Source organism: Suricata suricatta, chromosome 4 (genome assembly GCF_006229205.1).
Source record: "Suricata suricatta isolate VVHF042 chromosome 4, meerkat_22Aug2017_6uvM2_HiC, whole genome shotgun sequence".
Lineage (NCBI taxonomy): Eukaryota > Metazoa > Chordata > Mammalia > Carnivora > Herpestidae > Suricata > Suricata suricatta.
In genome coordinates, this window is record NC_043703.1 from 141,516,342 (window position 1) to 141,537,912 (window position 21,571).

A 21,571-nucleotide genomic window follows, 5' to 3' on the forward strand; every position below is an offset into this window, starting at 1 on the left:
GTGCCAGCCCTCCTTCCAGGTGGAGTGGACTACTGGCCACTCTGCAGTCTACCAGCCAGGCATGTTTCTACTTCAGGGTCTGTGCACATGTTCCTTCCCCGACCAGAATGCCTTGTATCCAGATCTGCAAGGTTTTCTGCCTCCTTCAGCTAGTCTCTACTTAAACAGATACGTAGGGTGCTTCTTTTGACAAACTTCTGTAAGAGTGCTCTATGCCCTATCTATTCCTCTCCCCGCCCTATCTTGCTTTATTTCTCTGCACAGCATTTATGAACACGTGACGTATTTTTATTAACTGACTGGTTTTTTATTCTGCCGTTCCTCATAAAATGTAAGCTTCATGAAAGCAGGGACTTTGTTTTGTGTGTACAGCTTCAGGTACTCCTGTTTATTAAATCAAGAAGTTTTGTGGACAAAGTGTTTAATTACATGAAATACTATAACTGTTAAAACCGAGAAAAACTTCTCTTTCCAAATCATGGACACAATACTCAAAATTACAGTATACCAATTGTTATGGTTAAGTTTATTTATCAAACTGGCATTGCCAGGGTACCCAGATAGCTGGTCAAATATTCTAGGTGTTCTATGAAGGTATTTTTCAATGAGACTAATATTTAAATCAGAAGACTTTGGATAAACAGATTGCTCTCCATAATATGCGTGAACCATGTCCAATCACTTAAAGCCCTTAACAGAAAAAGATTAACCTCCTCAAGCAAGAAAGAGTGCTGTCAGCAGACTGCCTCTGGACTTGAACTGCAACTCTTCCCTGGGTCTTCAGGTCCTAGCACTCCCTGCAGATTTCTGACTTGATGAACCTCCACAACCATGTGAGTCAGTTCCTTAAAGTAAGACCCCGATTCCCATCACAATTTCTCTCCATCTCAATCTCTTTCTACACACACACACACACACACACACACACACATCCTGTTGATTCTGCTCTTCTGGACAACCCTAACTAATAAACCAATAAAATATAAAACTGCCCAACCTTTAAAACACGTTTTCAAGGAATAAATATGATAGGAGAAATAATGTCACATTAAGTGCAAAGAAAAGTGTAATTCGAATTTCACAATTGTTCAAAATTATATACATATGCACATATTTATGTGTATGAGTGTGACCAAATGACCCAAAAGCAATGGACCAAAATAACAATAGTGTTTATGGACAGTGGGATTACACTAATTTTTGTGCTCTCTTCTAGGTTTCTAAATTGCCCCAAATTCACACCTGTGAATTGCATAGGCAAGAAAAAAGTTATAACCAATAATAACATATGACAATAAAATATATACATGTAAAGTTACATTCAAAAACACTAACTTGGAAATACTGCAAGCCAGTTGGATTCTGAACTTATAGAAGGTTATAAAAAGTTCCCTTTGGGCTTAAAAACACAAGTTTCAAGTTAACTGTAGTAACTAAAAACAACTTTGAATTTACAGATACTTTTTCAAAGACAATCATTTATCTCAACTCAAAACAGACCTGTATAATCCTGTTAAAAAAACTTCTGAAAGCTTCAGGATCTGTTTTCTCCATTAGGCAAGGAGTCTACCTTTTGTAAGCTGGCCTTAAAGAAATATAAATATCATTTTAACTTAAACAGTATCCAACCACATCATGTAATGGTGAGAACTCTGGACCCTGAAAATATGCAACTAGATGTTAAGTTCATTACGTTAAAAAAATACTCAAGAACACAGACTGAAAAAAGGTTTAAAAATATACTTTATAGGCTCTGAATATCTAACATATAAACATTTTAACACTAATCTACCATAAAGTCACAGCAGTCTGGAAGCTTTTTTTCATTAGCTTTTAATGACTCAATAACTTCTGAAGTTGCCATTCTTTAATGTACATTTTGGCATTTGCAAATATAAATCTATCATCTCAGTAAATTACCTTTTATAATATAGCTGATCTTTCAATGCCCAAATATATTCTACATTCTTTTTATTTATTTTGAAAGAGAGAGCATGCAAACATGAGCAGGGGAGGGGCAGAGAGCGAAGAGAGAGAATCCCAAGCAGGCTCCATGCTGTCAGTGCAAAGCCTGATGTGAGATCATGACCTGAGCCGAGGTCAAGAGTTGGATACTTAACTGACTGAGCCACCTCGATGCCCCAAGGTGTTATACATTCTTAGCGATACTTAAATCTTACAATACTTATCTGTCCATGATAATTTCCTAATGATAATTTGGTTCTGGGAACCAATTAATTTACAAGCTACAGTACATTCTCAAGCTTAAACAATATGCATCCAATATTATCCTCAGTATTATCCTGTGATCCAACTACTTTGAGAACTTTAACTAGAACAATCAAACCTATATAGTAAGCATATATTTTAGTACATAATACTATTGAATAGAAATTGTCATGGTTCACTTGGCTCAGTTCCATCCAAGAGGTAAGTCCAAGATCTCTTCTTTGGTATCAATGGTGAATGTTTCCCAAGTATCTGAATTTTCCTCATTAACATATTATGGCTTAGTCACCCATTCACTTAAATAGTTGTGTAATATGTATTTTTCATTGTGAATTCTCTTTCTGGGTATTGGGCTCCACAATTATTATGTCAACATAGTGAATTATTAGTATGTTCATTTCCATATTCTCCCCTCTTAAGCTCTAAAGATTCCCCTTCTCAGTAGCTTGCAGTTGCCTCGATCTGGTCTCGAGGATTTGGAAGACAAGTTCATGTTCTGTCTGTGAGTCTTAGACTTCAGTCTGTCTTCTCTTGTACAGCAGACGTTTATCCCCACCGTACCCTTCCCAATTCTGCTGTACCTTTCTTGACGTATCCAGGTTATTAACAGCTTTAAAGTTTTGCTCTGTTGAGTCCGATGCTATCAAACTGCTTCCTGTCCAGGCTTGCCCCACCCTGACAATACTCAAGCACAACAGTTCTTCTGCCTTGGATGCTAGACTGCAGCAGGCGGCTTCACCTGAGAACCGCTGATTTAGAAGAATAAAAGACTATATTTTGTTTTTAATCTTGTAAAGAATTCCTTGAGATTCACTGCATGTAGTTTAATAACTGGAAAGGCACAAAAGTCTTAAATATGTCCTTCTGTGTCCCCTCCACAAATCAGTGGTAGCTGAATTTTCTTGAGGACAGAACAAAGCCTTTTCTGTTTATAGTAGGGATAACATGTGAAAATACCCAGATAAAGGCAACATATTAACTTAAATCAACAATAAATGAATGGGTTACCATCATATGTTTTTCTTATAAAAAAGAAATTGAGAAAAAAGGGCTTAATATATAAATATAAGTATCTTGAAAGGACAGAGAATATATAGAACATAAAAGGGATTTTAAAATTAGCCTTTACTCTTAAGATTCCATTGGCTGTGTGTGTGTGTGTGTGTGTGTGTGTGGTTCCATACAAATTATATACAATTATATAAAAAGCTGATATTTGAAATATATAGTAAGACTTAAAACATAAAGCTTAGGGTGTCTAGGGGGCTCAGTTGGTTGCCTGTCTTACTCCTGATTTCAGTTCAGTTCATCCCAGAGTCTTGGGATCGAGCCCCACATTGGACACCAGCACTGAGTGTAGAGACTGCTTGAGATTCTCTCTCTCACTCTCTTTGTCTAAAATAAATAAAATACTGTGGTTAAAAATAAAATAAAAATATAAAGCTCTGGGATGGCAAGTAGGAACAGTAATAGCCTCTTGGAGTTGCCCATCATCAATTCTATGGTCTGGAAACCGGGAATTCTAGGTTCTGACGTGCTACTGATGAACTGAGTGTGTGGTCTTAGTAGTGGGCCATTAATCTTTGTTCAGTTGCTTCATCTGAGGAATAAGAAGTTTAGACGAAATGATTTCTAAGTTCCTTCATGTTTTAAAATTCTGTGATCTAATCGCAGGCTACATACCTGTGAGATCAGTCCCTTCTGGGAATATGAGGAGTTGAAGTGGTTCACGGATATCACAGAAATAATCAATCATGTCTTCAAAATGGCTCTTGTCATCCTTCCATTTCCTATGAATGAAGATATAGGCAGCAGCCTGCATGGCCCAACCTAGAATCAATTTAACAAGTATTTACATACAATTTTATTGCCAATATCCACATATTATTAAATATTTTTTTACTGTGTATTATTTACTATTCTAATAAGCACCTCATGATGTGCCATGGGATAAATAACACCTATACAAGGGAATATTCTTAAAGGTTATGCAAAACAATCAAAAACTTCTTCTCAAGCCAAACCTAGCTACTAAAATAGCAAGGAAAGAAATTTCCCTAATATTTATCAGTCCTAACCAGACATTTTAACCAAGGTACCAACAAGAGATACACAACATGTTGTTGGGCTTATAAAACAGTAAGCAAAGGACTGTTCTCAAGTCATGCATACATTCTCTTTCGTATTTCCCGTTCTGTACTACTCAATCTCTAAATTCAACTATTATTTCTTTTCCTTTTTTTTTTTATGTTTTATTTATTTTTGAGAGAGAGACAAACAGTGCAAGCAGGAGAGAGGGACAGAAAGAGACGGAGACACAGAATCTGAAGACAGGCTCCAGGTTCTGACATAGCTATCAGCACAGAGCCTGACACGGGGCTCGAACCTACAAACCATGACATCATGATCTGAGCCAAAGTCAGATGCTTGACCGACTGAGCCACCCAGGTGCCCCTCAACCATTATTTTCAATGCTAGCCACTTCTTTAGATTTTACTGAAAAGAGAAAATGTGTAATGGATACTAAATATACTAACCAAAATACGCACTTTGATAACACTCCTTTTATGCTTAGGGCAAATCAACCTTGCTACTGAAGAGGTAGCCAGCCTTGGACGAGCCATGTCTTACCTAACCAGCCATCCCTTGTGGCCAGAAATGACTAAAACTAATGTGGTAAATAGCTGACTGAAGGCAGCCAATCTATAGTCCGTTCAATAGTCTGTGAAGCATAAAAACACTTAGCCCAAAGAGTAACTCTCATGGCCAATCAAATGTTCTCTCCGAAATTTTACCTGGGACCATGGAGAAAAAGCACTGATAATATAAAGATAAATGTGTAGATAAAAAAAGCAGATCTTACGACAGCAGCAGGTGATGGAAAATAAAAATAATACATGTAGTAAAGACCTAAAAATCTTGCTGCTGAAGTGCCTAAAGCTGACTGTAATGCGGAAAAAAAGACAGTTTTAGTCTCCACAGGTGCTGGCCAGTCTATGGATCCGCTTCTGGCGTATCCACAAGAGTCCGTCTCTCATCCGGCCCAGTGCATCTCTGCAGTAAGGGGCAGCTCCTTGCAAACAAAGAACACACTAAACCAACAGTTTTAAAACATCATTTGGTAAAGACTGTGGCACCCTGGGAAGATATAAAAGGATCATTAAATCATTTGTGAGTGATTTAAAAACTTGTAAGACTATTTGGTTTGAAGAAGTCCAAGCTAGAATAGTGAGTCTATAAATACAAATGAACATACACCCAACAACCTACTCTGGGCTAGGTCGTGCTGCTGTCCACCCAATTACTAGTCACGCCCGGCACTGCCCGTCATACCCATCAGTACTGGACTTGATCCCACACCCGGCCCGCCTGCACATCTCTCCTCCTTCACCCGAGGACACCAAGGCCCACAGAGTAGGGCCTGTGGGCAGTATAGCTCCGGAGTGCGATTGCCTGGGTGAGAACCATAGCTCTACCACAAAAGAGCTGTTCAGTCCTTGTCCCTCACTGACCCCAAATGTCAAAATGAGCATAATGCTGTGACAGTACGTACCGAATAGGGATTGTTATAAGAAGTAAGACTGCTTAGCACAAAGTGTCAAAAATAATAGCTATTATCATTACTGTGACTAAGAAGTTATAATACTCAAAATATTATATCAAGAAACATAAAAATGTAACAAAAAAGTTCCCATTTACAACATCAAAACAAAAATGCTTCAACAGTCAATTATATGAATATACCACAACTTATACTCTTGATAGATTTCTTAGCTATTAGGAATAAAGTTAACACAGATATTCTTGTATCTTTTGTTAAACATAAGCACTGAGTTCTATTAAGTGAATAGTTATCATGAGTAGATTTACATATGCATAGCATCAGTAGACAGCATGTTTTTCAGAGTGATTGTACCAACCGACACTCCCACTGCAATGTTTGAGCATTCTACCTGCTCTATCAATGGCCTTGCCAACTCTAGGTCTTATAGGTCCTTTTAAGTTTAGCCATTCTAATCCAGGTATAGCGGTTTGAGTTTGAGTTTCTCTTGTGATTAATGACGGTGCGAGCCTGTTCATATGCAAGTCATCAATGTCTTTTTGTGAAGTGCTTCTCCAAACTATTCGTACACACATACACTGGAAATCTATATAACTCTAAGTTTCAAAGATATGCCAAGTACCATCCTCAATCCGTAGCTTACATTTTCTCTCCCTTAATGGTGTCTTGTTATGAACCTAACATCTAATACTAACAAAGTCCAATTTACAAATCTTTTCCTTATGGCTGGTGCTCTATGTGTATCACTTACAAAATTTTTGCCTGCTCCAAAGTTGTGAAGACATTATTCCATGTGTTCTTCTAAAAGCTTTATTGGTTTAACTTTCACATTTTGGTTTTTGATCTGCCTCAAATGAATTTTGTATATCTTGTGAAGTAGCAGTAGTATAGGTACTTGTTTTCCATATGGATATTCAACTAAGTACTGAAAGGACCAGGAGATCATTAAATAATAAATTTAAAAACATTAACAATAAATGAAAACATATTACTGCAAAATGTCAAACAAGATAAAAGTATATAGATTCAAACAAGAAAATACGCCTTTAGTATCACACCCTTCAACCCCGGCCCACTGCTCATAACTTGTCTTATAACCATGGCTAATAGTTTGGTGTGACTTATTCCACATTTAAAAAATTCATTACATGTATGGCATTTTAAAAAACACTTAGAGTCACTTGCATACTGTTGTGTGATTTCCTTTTTTCACTTAACATGTCTATACATATGGGTTTACTTCATTTTTTAATACCTATAATGTGTTTTCTACTAGAGCGTCTCAAACCAGTTTTAACTGCTTAACCATTATTGACTAACAGTTTTGTAAAATACAATAAAATGAATTACTACAACAATGATCACACACTTGGAAGTTATAACAATGTCACAACACCCTACAAGTTTCCACCTCCTCTTCTTCCCTGTTTATGTCCTTATCTCATGGTGGACCAGCCAGCTTGCTAACAGGCACTGTTACAAGACTCACACTTCAAGTAACGCTGTTCTGTGCAGATATACCATGGTCTACTAATCTATTATCATTTAGGATGTACCCAATTTGAGAATCTGTCTTTATTAGAAAAGTTTACTCCATTCATATTTATTAGGGGAACTGCTGTTTCTTTTCTTGACATCATTTATGTTTTATGTTTGTTAGACTTTGATTTCTTGCCCACTTTTCTCCCCTTTTCTGTCTTTAGCTGAAATTAGGAAGTTTTCTCAGCCTCCTTCCTTTAGTTCTCCAATGCAGAGGTCAGCAAACTATGAACCAAATCCAGCCCACTGTCTTTGAATGGCCCACAATCCAAGAGGAATATTTTAGAAGATACAAAAACTACACCAAATTCAAATTTCATGTTAAAAAGCAAAGTCCGATTGGAGCTCGGCCATACCCATTTGTTTCTAAAGATGACCTGTAGCCGCTTGTGTTGCAGTGGCTGAGTAAGTAGGTGTAGCAGAGACTGTACTGCCTACAACGCCTGAAATATGTTACTACCTGGCCCTTTATGAAACAGTTTGCTAAGTCCTACTCCAGGGGTTGGAAACTGTATACTCTATTTTGTTCATTTAATGATCATCATCCTTCAAATTTTTTCAACTTTCTATTTTTGACATTTAAACTTCTATAATTATATCAACATTGAGTTCAACAATAATGCTCTCCAAACAAAAAAGTATGTGTTTCTCTTGTCCCTTTTCCAAAATTTGTATAAATCATTTAACAGTTCTCCAAAGTTCCACTAACACATTCCTTATGCTTCACAGAAACTTTTTTTTTTCATGGAAACAATCTTAAGAACTTAGACTTGAAGTTCACTGGCTTCCCTGCTTATCACTGTTTCTTTTATCTTATGTCCTTCTGCTAGTCTGCATGAAGAAATTTCTCAATAAGTGTTTGAGTCTTTGCATTCCTAAAATGTATTTATTTGTTCTCAATTTTTTGGAAACTAGTTTGGCTAAACACAAAACTTGAAATTCCAAATCCTCTCCCTGTGAGAATTTCAAAACTTTTCTTCCACAATCGTCCATTATCTAATATGGCTGCTGAGAAATCGGACACCACTCTGATTTGCAGAGATAACCAAACTGTCCCCTCTGGAAGCTTTCATGAATTTCTCTGTACTCTTAGTTTTATGGCTGGTGACCTCTAGGAGTCCAGGAGCAGCACATTTTCATTAGTGCCACCAGCGGTTGTTACATTCCTCCAACACTGGGAATGTTCTATTTGGTATTTAAGAAAATGCATTTTTCTCCTCTTCATTCTCTTAAACTTTCTGGAACTTATGTTAGCTGGATGTTAACTTCTGGACCCATCTTCTCATACTTTTCATCTCCTTTCAATTGACATTGTGCTCAAGGAAAATCAAAACCACTGGCTTCATCTACCTCACTAATCTGATTTTGTCTGGCCTACTTACTGAGTTTATTTCAGCAATCACCTCTTTAATTTTTAGGACTTAGGGTTGGTTCTTTCCTATAGCAGCCAATTATTATAGACAATGAGCAAAACAGAGAAGTTATTACAAATATGAGAAGTAATAATTTTAATAAAACTTCTCACTGAATGGTTGCTATGTGCCCAATATTATTCTAAGCTGAATTGTTGATTGTCAAGACAATCCTATGAATTAGGTAAAATTATCCTATTTTATGGATGGGGAAACTGAGGCACTCTGAAACTCAAAGAGCTAATCAATGGTAAAACCAAGTTTCAGACAGTCTGGCTCCAAAGCTGATGTTTTCAACCAGTGTGCAAAACAGCATCTCTGCAATATATACTTAAATCTCTTTAAAGGTATTAGGTAAATATAGTTTAAGTTCTCCTAGGAGAATTATATATTCCTCAGAGGTTAGGCTTCCCCCCCGCCTTTTTTTTTTAGCACTAGACTCTCTTTAATGCTGTGCGCTTTCTTCAAATGTCAATTCTAAACGGTCTTCAAATTTATAAAGGAAGTTCTAGACTGAACAATACTGACAGGTAGAATGTACTTCTCCAATCCAAGTGAGACCCTCTCTTGCTCCCGTGGGGAAAGGGAGCAGTAGTAAGACTTCTGGGGCTATGCCATGAAACTCGTCTTCTGGTAGTATGTGTATGTCTCAGAAATCCCAAAAAGGGAAGTAAAATGGCTGCATCCGTCAGGCGCTTGGATCTCTGTCCTCTGAAGATGGGATTATTCTACCCCTTCATGCCTTTGCCTTCTCAAATTCATTTATACATCACTAATGCTTCTGAAACTACGCCCTTAAGCTTGAACATTCTTCTCTCTTTCATAAAAATCACAGGAACAACCTTGTGAAGTATTTTTTCCATGTCATTCCCATCAATGTATACTTTGTGTTTCAAGCAATACCCACAGTAACACTCTGGAGATCCTCAAATATACATTTTCATGACATTTACTTCATATGTTTATGGCTGGATAAATGACAGTACAATTGATTTGTCATCTGAAATAAGTCTGTATTACTTGTCTTCTTCATATTCTGTTGGAGGGCATTCCATCCGTCACCTGAAACTCTGAGACCAGGGCTGGGAGTCTGCCAGGATTATAAGCAGAGTCTGTGCATGCTGGCGTGGCTCCCTCTGTCTTCCTTCTAAAACCGCCTTTATGTTATCAGCACTGCCTTCTCCTTCTCAAAGCAGACAAGTAATCCCTGAGCAAACTCTATTGTCGAAAACCACTGCCTAATTTTAGAACCTGGTTTTCCTTGGCTTAAATTCTCCTTATCAAATTTCAGCGTTTGTATTAAAAAAAAACTAATCGAGTGTATTTTTAACATTATGCACTCTTTCTAATAAAAAAGTAAGCTCTTTACACAATTTTTTTCCTTTTTTCACTTTAATGTGGATGGGTAGGGTTAAGGGAATCATAGAAACATCTGTACTACTGACCTAGTCCTCTAAAAACTGAACTTCAAAGACAAATTAATCTCATGTATCACTGCTGTCCACGTATTCATTAATTCATTATGGTTTCTACTATGAGACTATAAATGTAACACCAAAAGCAAGCAACGTGGAAGAGACAAATTGTTCTCTTCATTATATTTTCAATCCTGAATAGAGGGTATGGATATAACCAAGGAACTTCTAGGCACAGGCCTCAAATAAATGAGAATGAGTGATATAAACAGATGCAAATTTTTGTAAAACCTTGTATTACAATGATCATGAGCAAATACTGTACTTACTGAGGGTGCAGTTATGCACATTGATAATTTACATATAAATCCAAAACAAGTCATTATTTCTCAGAATTTCAACCTTGGCCAGGGTGCTAAATGCTACACAAAGTTAGGGAAGCCCTATCTTCTGTAACTTCAACATTTTATATTAGGTAATGCTGTCTCCATCCCTCTTCTAAGTTGCTTAACTTCCAAGATAAAAACTAGCCTTACTGCAAATTTCACAGGCTCCACAGAGATCAACATATCTACCTGCAGAGAGCAGAATATCAGGCTTGACACTAAAGAAATGCCTATTTATTGATGGGTTTTGGTTGGCGAGATAAGCCTTCTTGATTATAATTTGTGGGTTCACACTACTGTGGGACTAAAATCTGTCTTTCAGACTGTAAGATTTCCCAGGTAATCAATTTCTAGATGAACTGCCATCTTTGAAGTCCCCTGCTGTGCAAAATGAATTCCTAAGCTAAGTACATTACTAGTTCTGTCCACTGAGGAAGGCCAGGAGCAACTAGCAGGTGGTAGACAATAATGTCCCCCCACAAAACAGGTCTATATTCTAATTCCCAGGACTGTGAATACGTGACATGGCAAAAAAGAATCAACTGAATTTGAGGCAGGAAGATTATCCTGGATTAGCCTACTGGATCCAATGCAATCACAGGGGTCCTTAAAAGAAGAAGAGGGGGGGGTGCCTGGGTGGCTCAGTCAGTTAAGCATCTGGCTTTGGTTCAGGTCATGATCTCATGATTCGTGGGTTCGAGCCCCGCATCAGGCTCTGTGCTGACAGCTAGCTCAGAGCCTGGAGCCTGCTTTAGATTCTGTGCTCTCTCTCTCTCTGACCCTCCCCTGCTTGTGCTGTCTCTCTTCTGTCTCTCAAAAATAAATTTAAAAAGAAGAAGAAGAAGAGGGAAGCAGGAAAGACTCTTGTCAAAGCGAGAGGGACTCGACCAGTCCTTGCTGGCTTTAAATGTGGAGAAAAAGGGCCAAAAGCAAAGGACTGGGTGTCCAACTGGAGCTGGAAAAGTCAAGGAAACAGATTCTATAGAAAGCTACAAAAAGAAACCAGTCCTGCCAATGCCTTGATTTTAGCCCAATGAAAGCCGCCTCAGACTTGTGACCTCCATAACTGTGAGATGATAAATGTGTGCTGTTTAAGAGTACAAGCACCAACAGGAAACTACTACAGAGCACAGTCAGTGCCAGGATCTTAGTTTCTAATAGCATTCATTAGGAAATGGAACTAGGATTCCTTAGAGAAACATGGAGTCCAGGGAGGGAACATACAAGAATCTTATACCACTAGAAAGTAAAAAGTAAAAAGTTAAAAAAAAAAAAAAGGAGGCCCAAAAGCCCAAAAAGACACAAGAGCCAACCTACAAGATATCCCACTGGCCAAAGCCATACAATGTCAACAACAAAATAAATAATACTGAATTATAACCCAAAGAAATAAAATAACAAGTTCATATTGGTATAATTAAATGACTGAATAAATAAATGAGAAGGGACAAATATTCTTTACAGAATTACAAATGAAATCTGTAGATGCTCTTCACCCCAAGAGGTAAAGTTCAATACCCACACCCTCCCGCGCTTGTGTGTGGGCTGCTCTTAGTGAATAAACAAATATATAAAAACAGCAACTTCATGGTGGAGAAAGCTGGCAGGCACCACCCTAAACCAAACGATTACCATCAACAGCACCAGTGATGAGCCATGTTGCTCTCATGAGCCTGCCCACTGAGAGGTGGGCACTTCGTCACTGTGGAGCTTTTCCCTCTAACCCATGATCCTCATCTAATCATGAGAAAACATACAAACTCAAATTGAAGGACATTCTACAAAGTATCCAACCAGTACTTGTCAAAAGCAACAAAATGAGACAGCCACAGAATGGAGACTAAGGAAACATGGTGACTAAATGTCAGGACCCTCAACTGGCTCCTGGAACAGGAAAAGGACATCTGACATCCAAATGAGGTCTGAGGTTCATCGCATTGTACCCGCGCTAACCTCTTGTTCTGACACATGTCCCACAGAAGCTGGGTGAAGAGAAAAATTTTTTGTGCTGTCTTTGCAAGTTTTCTATAAATCTAAAATTATTCCACATAAAAAAGTGTTTAATAGTTTAGTTGATCCAAACTTTTGCTTGATTTTATATATACATATATATGTATACACACACATGTATATATATATTTACATATATATAATGATGCTTTGCATTCTAAACCCAAAGACCTTAATATTCTTACTTGGGATTCACTTACTGTACCATTTACTTGACTATAATAGTTTTCTGTAAGATTTATGATAAGGAATAAATAAACCCACAGTTTTTAGAATTCCCCTAATAATGACATATATAATAAATCTAACAGCCAATTCTTTTTTTTTCTCAGTGGTGCAATGTTGTCTTTCTCATAAAAAATAAAACAAATTAAAAAAATAAAATTTCAATGTAGAGAGTGCTCTCTTAGCCACAAGTTAAAGGACAACTGAGACACTGGAATCCAATTCTCTATTGACATTAAGGTCAGAAAACAAACTACCAGGTACACTGGGTCCATCTCTCCTATCTTTTTACATTTATTACAAAGTGCCCTTTTCAAAGTTGGCACAAACTGATCACTGAAAGATTTATTTTGTTTGTGCTTCCCCACTAAATGCAAAACAGACACAAAACCCAAAAGCTTCCCCCTAATTCTTTCACTACTCTCTCCTAAAAAGCATCCTGTCATAAAGCATTTAGAACTTTTAGAATCTCCTTAAGCAAAGCAATCTCTTCATTTTCAGTAGATGTAGGGGTACTGAAAAGCCCAGAATCAAAACGTGCTTCATAGCTCATACTTGGGAGGCCACGCAGCCTAAAGCAATGCCAATCTGACTGGGGTATTAGAGATGTTGCAAATTAATGAGATCTCTGATTTAGGTAACCAATTGTATTAACTTCAGTAAGTGATTGATTGGATGGCCTTAAAGCCCACAGGAATTTCTGCCACCCAAAGAAACTGTAAATTTCCATACAGCTTAGGGCTTGAGTTTTGTTAAGAAGTAAGCTAACAAATTCAAAAGCTTCATTTAAATTACTTCAATGTCAATGCAATCTTAAAAAGTTACTTAGTTCTCAGTGTAATCCTTAAAAACGTGTAATCCTGGGATATAGCCTGGCACATGACTTAACTGAACTCAACTCTTGTTCCCAATGGATCTCCCTCCCACCCTGACCCCCCCCCCCCAAAACATCAAAACTCATCTCAGCCAAGCAACTCTGGCAACTGAAACTATAAAATCAACAATTACAAGAACTTATTTTGCAACTAGAATGGCTAAGATGAAACTGATCTTTGCTTTGTATCTGAAAATACACAGATCTGAATGTGATATCTAGCCACAGAGCTAAAACGTTTAATATACTGAACTATATTTTATTTGATGGTTTTCATAAAGATTTTGATTCATGATAAAAATTTAATAAAATGTCCCGATGAGTAAATCAATCTTTGGATGTTTTCCTTTAGAGCTTGGTGAAATGGGGAAAGCAAATTGTTGCCTATAAATAACAGAATACTAATCTGGAAGTCATATAAACAATCTGGATTTATGTTTCTTACATAAAATAAAGCTGGTTTCAAGGCTGATTCAGAGGCCAGGCTCTCACATTCTACTCCGCCATCTTCGAGGACACAAGACAGCCGCAGCAGATCCAAGTGTCACGTGCTCTAACAGTAATGCCCCAAGTAGGAAGAGGCAGCTCCATCCTCCCTTCATCACCTCCTGCCCTTAGATGAAGGAGGAAATTTTCCCCAGAGCCCCCTGACAGACTCTCTTCCCTTTCCTCTTGAGACTTGCTATTGGGAGGCAGAGAAAGTCAGTATCAGCTATTTTCATCCTGTCATGGGATGTATACATTAAAAAAAAAAAAAGTTCACTGTCAAAACTGGTGAAACATCATCGCTTTCTGGCCTTTAGGTATTTAGTAATAAATGCAACACCACCACAGGGATGGGGCTGTGAAATCTTCTAAAATTTAGATACAAGGAGCAGCCAGACATTGATCAGTTTCTTGTGGTCCAGCCATATCAGAGCTTGCTGTGAGAGGAACAGCTGTAGTATAGTTATTAAGTAGCCAGGATTCGTATATTTATTAAGTAACCAGGAATCCTTGACAAGGAGCCCCCTTTGAAGAAAGGGTCACAGAGAGAGCTTCATTTATGTTTATTGAAGAAACTCCTTCTAGCGAGGCCAAACCAGTTGTTAGCCCGGATGACGAGCATGCTTACCTAACATAGGCAACAAGACTCTTGTCATTAGTGGAAATGGAATGTCAGTGACACCACGTCTTGTGAGAGATTTCTGCAATTAGAAATTTATTCTTCGTCTTCTGGGTTGTGAAGTAGCACTAATTTTTTTTTTAAGTATAGGTGACACACAGTGTTACATTAGTTTCACAGTGATTTGACAACTCTGTTATGTCACGCTCACCAGAGTACAGCTAACACCTGTCAACATACAATATTATTACAATACCATGGATGATTTGTACCTATACCGTACTTTAAATCCCTGTGTCTTACCATTCTATAACTGGAAACCTATACTTCCCACTCCCTCCTTCACTCATTTTACCTGATATCTACCGTCCACATCTTGTCAACCCTCAGTTCTATTTATGGGTCTGTTTCTACTTTATCCACTTGTTTTGTTTTTTAGATTCCACATATATGTGAAATCACATGGTATTTTCTTTCTCTATCTGACCTATTTCACTTAACATTATACCCTCTTAAATCCATCCATATTGTCATGAACGGCAAGGTTTCATTCTTTTTATGGCTGAGTAATATTCCATCGCATACATACAACATCTTCATCCATCGAGCAGTTGGGCTGCTTTCCTACCTTGGCTATTGTAAATAATGCTTCAAGAAACATAGGGTTGCATTTATCTTTTCAAATTAGTGCTTTTGGTTTCTTTGGGTAAGTACCTAGTACTGGAATTACTGGATCATATTTCTATTTTTAATTTTGGGGGGAAGCCCCATACTGTTTTCCACAGTGACTATGTAAGGACGCAGGTCCGATCTGGCCCTCCCCATCGGGCCTTCCCAGCCTTCCCAGAGCTGCTCACGGTGCACCTCTGCGATGGAGATGCACCCGGCTGCCGCAGGTCCGATCCAGCCTTCCCCTGTACTTAAAGGGGAAGGTGCGGCTTCTCCTGAAAGGGCGCACCTTAAGGAGGGACAACTCCTGCGGCGCCCAATCGGGAGAGGCCGGCCGATAACTTTGACCTTTCTAGAGGTGGGCCTAGTCACGCCCCACGTGGGGTATCCTGGGCCCACTCTGATTGGTCAATACTCCAACTATTGTGATTGGCTCCCACAACTGCCAGTATTGATGTGGGGGCAGGGATTGGATCACTGTACACCTGTAGTCATTTCCTGTAACTCCCCCTCCCAAAGGCATAAAAGGCCCTGCCCTGCCTTTGTTTGGGGCTCTCTCCACATGGCCAGTGGGTCAAGTGGAGACTGTGACCCCGAGCTTAAGCTTGTAATAAAGGCCCTTTGCTTTTGCAGGCGTGACTCAGTCTCCCTAGCAGTCTCTCGGGTTTGTTTTGGGGTGATTTTACAAACTTGGGTACAACAACTATACCAACTTGCATTTCCACCAACAGTGCTTGAAGGCTTCTTTTTTTCCACACCCTTGCCAACACTTGCTACTTCTCATCGCTTTGATACTAGCCCTTCTGGCTAATGGAAGGTGATGATGTTCGCTTCAGCAGCACATATACTATAATAATGGAAGATGGTATCTCATTGTGGTTTTGATTTGCATTTCCCTGTTGATCAGTGATGTTGAGCATCTTCTCCTGTCTCTGATGGCCATCTGTGGGCCTTTTTTTTTAAGTTTATTTTGAGAGAAAAATGCACATGAATGGGAAAGGACAGAAGAGAGAGGAAAAAGAATCTCAAGCAGGCTCTGTGCTGTCAGCTCAGACGCTGATGTGGTGCTTGATCCTATGTTCAGTTTCACGTCTAAACTGAAATCAAGAGTCAGACACCTAACCAACTGAACCACCCAAAGCACCCCAGCTATCTGTGTATTTTGGAGAAATGTCTATTCATATCTTTTGTACATTTTTTAACTGGATTGTGTGTGTGTGTGTGTGTGTATGTTAAAGTTCTGTATATATTTTGGATATGAATCCCTTATTGAACATCTCATTTATAAGTGTCTTCTCCCATTTATTAGACTGCCTTTTCATTTTGTTGATAGTTTCCTTTATTGTGCAAAAGTTTTTCATTTCAAGTTTCTTTTTGCTTTTGCTTTCCTTGGGTGAGGAGACAGATGTAGGACAATGTTGCAAAGGCTAAATAAAGTCAGATAGATTCCTGTCTATGTTTTCTTCTAGGAGTTTTACAGTTTCAGGTAGCACATGAAGGTCTTCAATCTATTTTGAGTTGACATTTTGGTATGATATAAGAAAGTGCTCCTGTTTTCCCAGCACCACTACTGAAGAGACTGCCTTTCCCTATTACACACTCTTGCCTCCTTTGTCACAGATTAGTTGTATACACATGGGTTTATTTCCGAGCTCTCTGTTCTGTCCCATTGATCTGATGTGCCTGCCTTTTTCCTAGTACCATACTGTTTTGATTACTACAGCTTTGTAGTACATCTTGAAATCTGGGAGGTTTTGTGGTACCTCTGAGCTCCACTTTTCTTTCTCAAGGTTCTTTTTGGCTATTTGGGGCCTTTCGTGGTTCTATACAAATTTTAGGATTTATTATTCTAGATCTGTGAAAAATGCTGCTGGAATTTGGATAGGGATTGTACTGAATCTGTGATTTGCCTTGGGTAGCATGAATATTTTTAAGTAATATAAATTCTTGCATTCCATGAGCATGAAATATTTTCCATTTGTTTATATCATCCTCAAGGTCTTCATCAATGTTTTATAGTTTTCAGAGTATAGGTGTTCCACTTCCTTGGCTAAATTTATTCCTGGGCATTTGATTCTCTTTGGTGCCATTGTAAATGGAACAGTTTTGCTCACTTCTCTTTCTGCAACTTTATTAGTGTACAGAAATGCAACAGATTTCTGTATGTCAATTTTGTATCCTGCAATTTTACTAAATTCATTTATTACTTATAATAGTTTTTTGGTAGAGTGTTTAGGGTTTTCTATGTATAGTATCCTGTCATCTGCAAATAGTGATAGTTTTAGTTTTTCCTTACCAATCTGGATGTCTTTTAATTCTTTTCTTTGACTGCTATGGCTAGGAATTCCAGTACTATGTTGAATAAAAGTGGTAAGACATCCTTGTCTTATTCCTGATATTAGAGGAAAAGCTCTCATTTTTCACCGTTCAGCATGATGTTAGCTGTGGGTTTTTCATATATAGCCTTTATTATGCTGACCTCTAAGCTCACGCTGTTTGCAGTTTTTATCATGAATAGATGTTTAATTTTCACAAATGCTTTTTCTGCATCTATTGAGAGGATCATATGTTTACCCTTCATTCTGTTAATGTAGTGTATCACGTTGAGTGATTGGTAGATACTGAACTATCCTTGCCTCCCTGGAATAAATCTCACTTGATCATGGCAAATGATGCTTTTAATATATAGCATGAAATTGGTAAAATAAAAATCAGGGTCCACCAAACTGGATGAAGTATAAGATTTCCATAGCTTCAAGATTTTAGTTTTAGTGAATGTCAATTTAAAGTAGGAGAAAGCAAAATAATAATAAGAAATTAAATGGGAGGAAGCCATGTAGGAGAGGAAGAATTTTCCTTCTAGTAGGAGATAAAGTTTGGTATTATAAACTGTAAATATCTCAAGGAGGAAAACATCTACTCTTTGTACTTAATATACAATTGTTAATAAATGTTACGGTTACATCAATTTAGTAAGTCTTAAAACTGTAGGGGCAATGACATTTTTATTTCAACAATGTATGCTTTACTAACCCTTACAAATAAATTAATGAAACACAGTTACAATGGAAAACAGGACTACCTATATGATTACCTTTGCATCAATACGTCCCTGCGTTGTAGCACTTCCAAGTTTACTAGGTGGGTGCACTATAATCAATGTTTCTGCAGTGCACTGGGGGGATGCAGAGCAGACTGGTTTATTCAGCATCATTAAAAAGAAAAATGCTTAGAAAATAACAAAGGTATCTGAAATAAAATTGAAGTTATTTCTGTGAATCAAAAATACTTAATGTTTGGCAGACAGGTCAGTTCTCTGGGAGGCCAAACTTAAGAGCACCCCCTTACCCAGTTCCAATTCTCCTGGTAACGCAGCCCACCTCAGCTTCTGGGCATACACTCCCAGTCTCTGCGTGTCTTTAACAAACAGAACAGATAGAAGCATTCATCAGAGGCCACGCTATTACTCCTACTTCTCCCGGGTCTCATCCTGAACAATCATATTTCACAATTTCACATATTTCATAAAAGTTCTATCTCACAATTTATGATTTTCCTACTGTTCACCATTCTGTTGTGCTGCGGTTTTAGAAATGCAGAATTGTACGACAATTTACTTTGAAACGATGATGTCAGGTCAGGGGGATTTTAAATTTAATGTACAACATGGCCACTTTTTCAATCACTATCTCTTTAATATTTACTCTTTATATTTTGGGAAGGATTCAAACTCTTCTGCCAGTAAATGTCAGAAAAATAAAGAAGCCATGAGCTGTGTGATTCTGTATCAGGGCTAATGGACATTTTATGGCATCTTCGGGTTAATGTTTCATTTCATTAATTGTTACTAACTGGTTACAAAGTTGGCTAAAGGTAAAAATCTATGTGTATACTACCAATAGAATCAGCTGAATTCTAACTATAGAACATTTTTTGTTAAAATTTATTTTCCTGTATCTTAGCAAACTCTACTAAACTGTTTAGTTAACTTTACCAAAATTCTGTACAACCCGACCTGGAATCTAAACACTCTTACTCTGATTTCTTTCATAGCCTATTAGTCTGTTATTTTTATACTGTAGTGAAAGAACTCTTAAATTCCAAACTCTCATCCTTTCTCTAACCTGGCACTACGAATATAAGATATCATTTTTCTTTAGTCATTTGTAAATGAACTAAATAGACTAGAAAATCCTATTCTAAACATCCGGCAAACAAACATTAATGAGAAACAATTACAAATAGCAATATTAAATATTCCCTAAAGTCATGTCAAACTGTCAACAAGCTAAGTCTAGTATAGTCTGAAGCAAGACATAGGGAACCACTGAGATGTTTCCATTCATTCTCTTTCTTTCATTTCCCCCTGCAAATTCCAGCTTTAATACTCTCATTTGTAAACATCCTCTGTTTGAGGTTTGGTTTGGTTTTTCATGTTTTGTTTTGGTTTCTTTCTACCTACATGTTGGCCTTAATTTCCTTTGCACTTATTCACCACTGCTTCTAAAATCATTTTCTCTAATCCAAAATCAGTTCTCATTAAATTTTGCAGTTTCATGAAATCTTATCAAGTCTACAAATATTTAAGAGCCTAAATATGAAAGATACTCTAAAAGGAGCTTATAACTCATGCAGGGGTAAAATGTACAAATGTAAAAGCTAAAAAAGAAATACTTAAATAGGAATTCATGACAAAAGAGGAGAAAGGTTAGCACTGATAAAAAATGACTATACCAGGGAAGAGCAGGAAGAAATAAAAGATTAGGTGGTGGGAGGAAGAGAGTATGGGTCTCTGAGACACTGGGAAAATGAGCCATTAAATATGGACCTATGTAAGGCAAAACGCAGAACGGTGAATTTTCCAGACAAACTACAGAAGTGACAAGCAGCAGCAAATAACTCTACTGGAACTTAATCCTTACAACTACCTGATAAAGCAGCACTTCCTTTTTAACTGAAATGAAACTGATATATAACAGTAATTTTAGGTGTAAAACAAACTGATTCCATATGAATATGTACTGGGAAATGATCACTATAATATATTATAGTATAGTATAGTTAACATCATTACAAATAGATACAAAAGATAATTTTTCTGATGAGAACATCTACTCTCTCAGTACTTTCCAATGTTCAATCTAGTATTATTTTATAGTCATCATACTGTACATTTTATCCCCATAACTTATTAGTTTATGACTGGAAGTTTGTGCCTTTTGACCAGCTTCGTGTATTTTGCTAAATCCCCAAACCCCAGGCTCTGGCAACTACCAGTGTGTTCTCTGCATCTGAGCTCAGGTTTTGCTGGTTTCTTGTTATATTTTGTTTTTAGATTCCACATATATGTGAGATGATAGATTTGTCTTCCTCTGACTTACCTGGCATAATACCTTCCAGGTCCATCCATGTTGTCTCAAAGGCAGAGTTTATTCTTTATCTATGGCTAAGTAATATTTCTCTGTGTGTGTAACTCCCATCTTTTGTGGTTTTCTTTTTTTTTTTAATTCTAGTGGAGTTAACAGTGTTATATTAGTTTTAGGTGTGCAATGTAGTGATCCAACCATTCCACATCTTACGCAGCCTTCATCATGGTAGAGTACTCTTAATCTCCACCTATTTTATCCATCCCCTCACTCCCCTCCCCTCTGGTAACCATCTGAGTTGGTTTCTTGGTTTGTCTCTTTTTTTTTCCCCTTTCTTCATTTGGGTTTTTTTCCATAAATTCAACAAGAGTAAAATCATATGGTATTTGTCTTTCTCTGACTTATTTCACTTAGCTTTATACATTCTAGAATCCAACCACGTTGTTGCATATGACAAGGTTATATTCTTTTTTTACTGACTGAATGATATTCCACTGTATACGTACACCACTTCTTCTACCCATCCATCCGTCAATGGACACCTAGGTGCCTTCCATGATTTGGCTATTGTAAATAATGCTGCAATAAACTTAGGAGTGCATATATCTTTTTGAATCAGTGTTTCTTTGAATAAACACCCAATATTTATTTAATTGTAGGGTAGTTCTTAAGTTTTTAAGGAACCTCCACAGTGTCATTCACAGTGACTGCACCAATTTGCACCACACAGTACATGAGGGTTCCTTATTTTCCACATCCTTGAGAACACTTGTTTCCTG

General features: G+C 37.6%; 1 protein-coding gene across 7 annotated transcripts in view; it reads right to left on the reverse strand.

Moving 5' to 3' along the window:
• Window positions 1-21,571, reverse strand: part of LCLAT1 (lysocardiolipin acyltransferase 1) — a 177,894-nt gene that overhangs the window by 68,866 nt on the left and 87,457 nt on the right. For all 7 annotated transcript variants that reach the window (XM_029938012.1, XM_029938007.1, XM_029938011.1 and 4 more), the window contains one exon: window positions 3,913-4,059. In XM_029938012.1, the coding sequence (XP_029793872.1) occupies window positions 3,913-4,059 (147 nt within the window). The remainder of the gene's footprint in view (window positions 1-3,912; window positions 4,060-21,571) is intronic.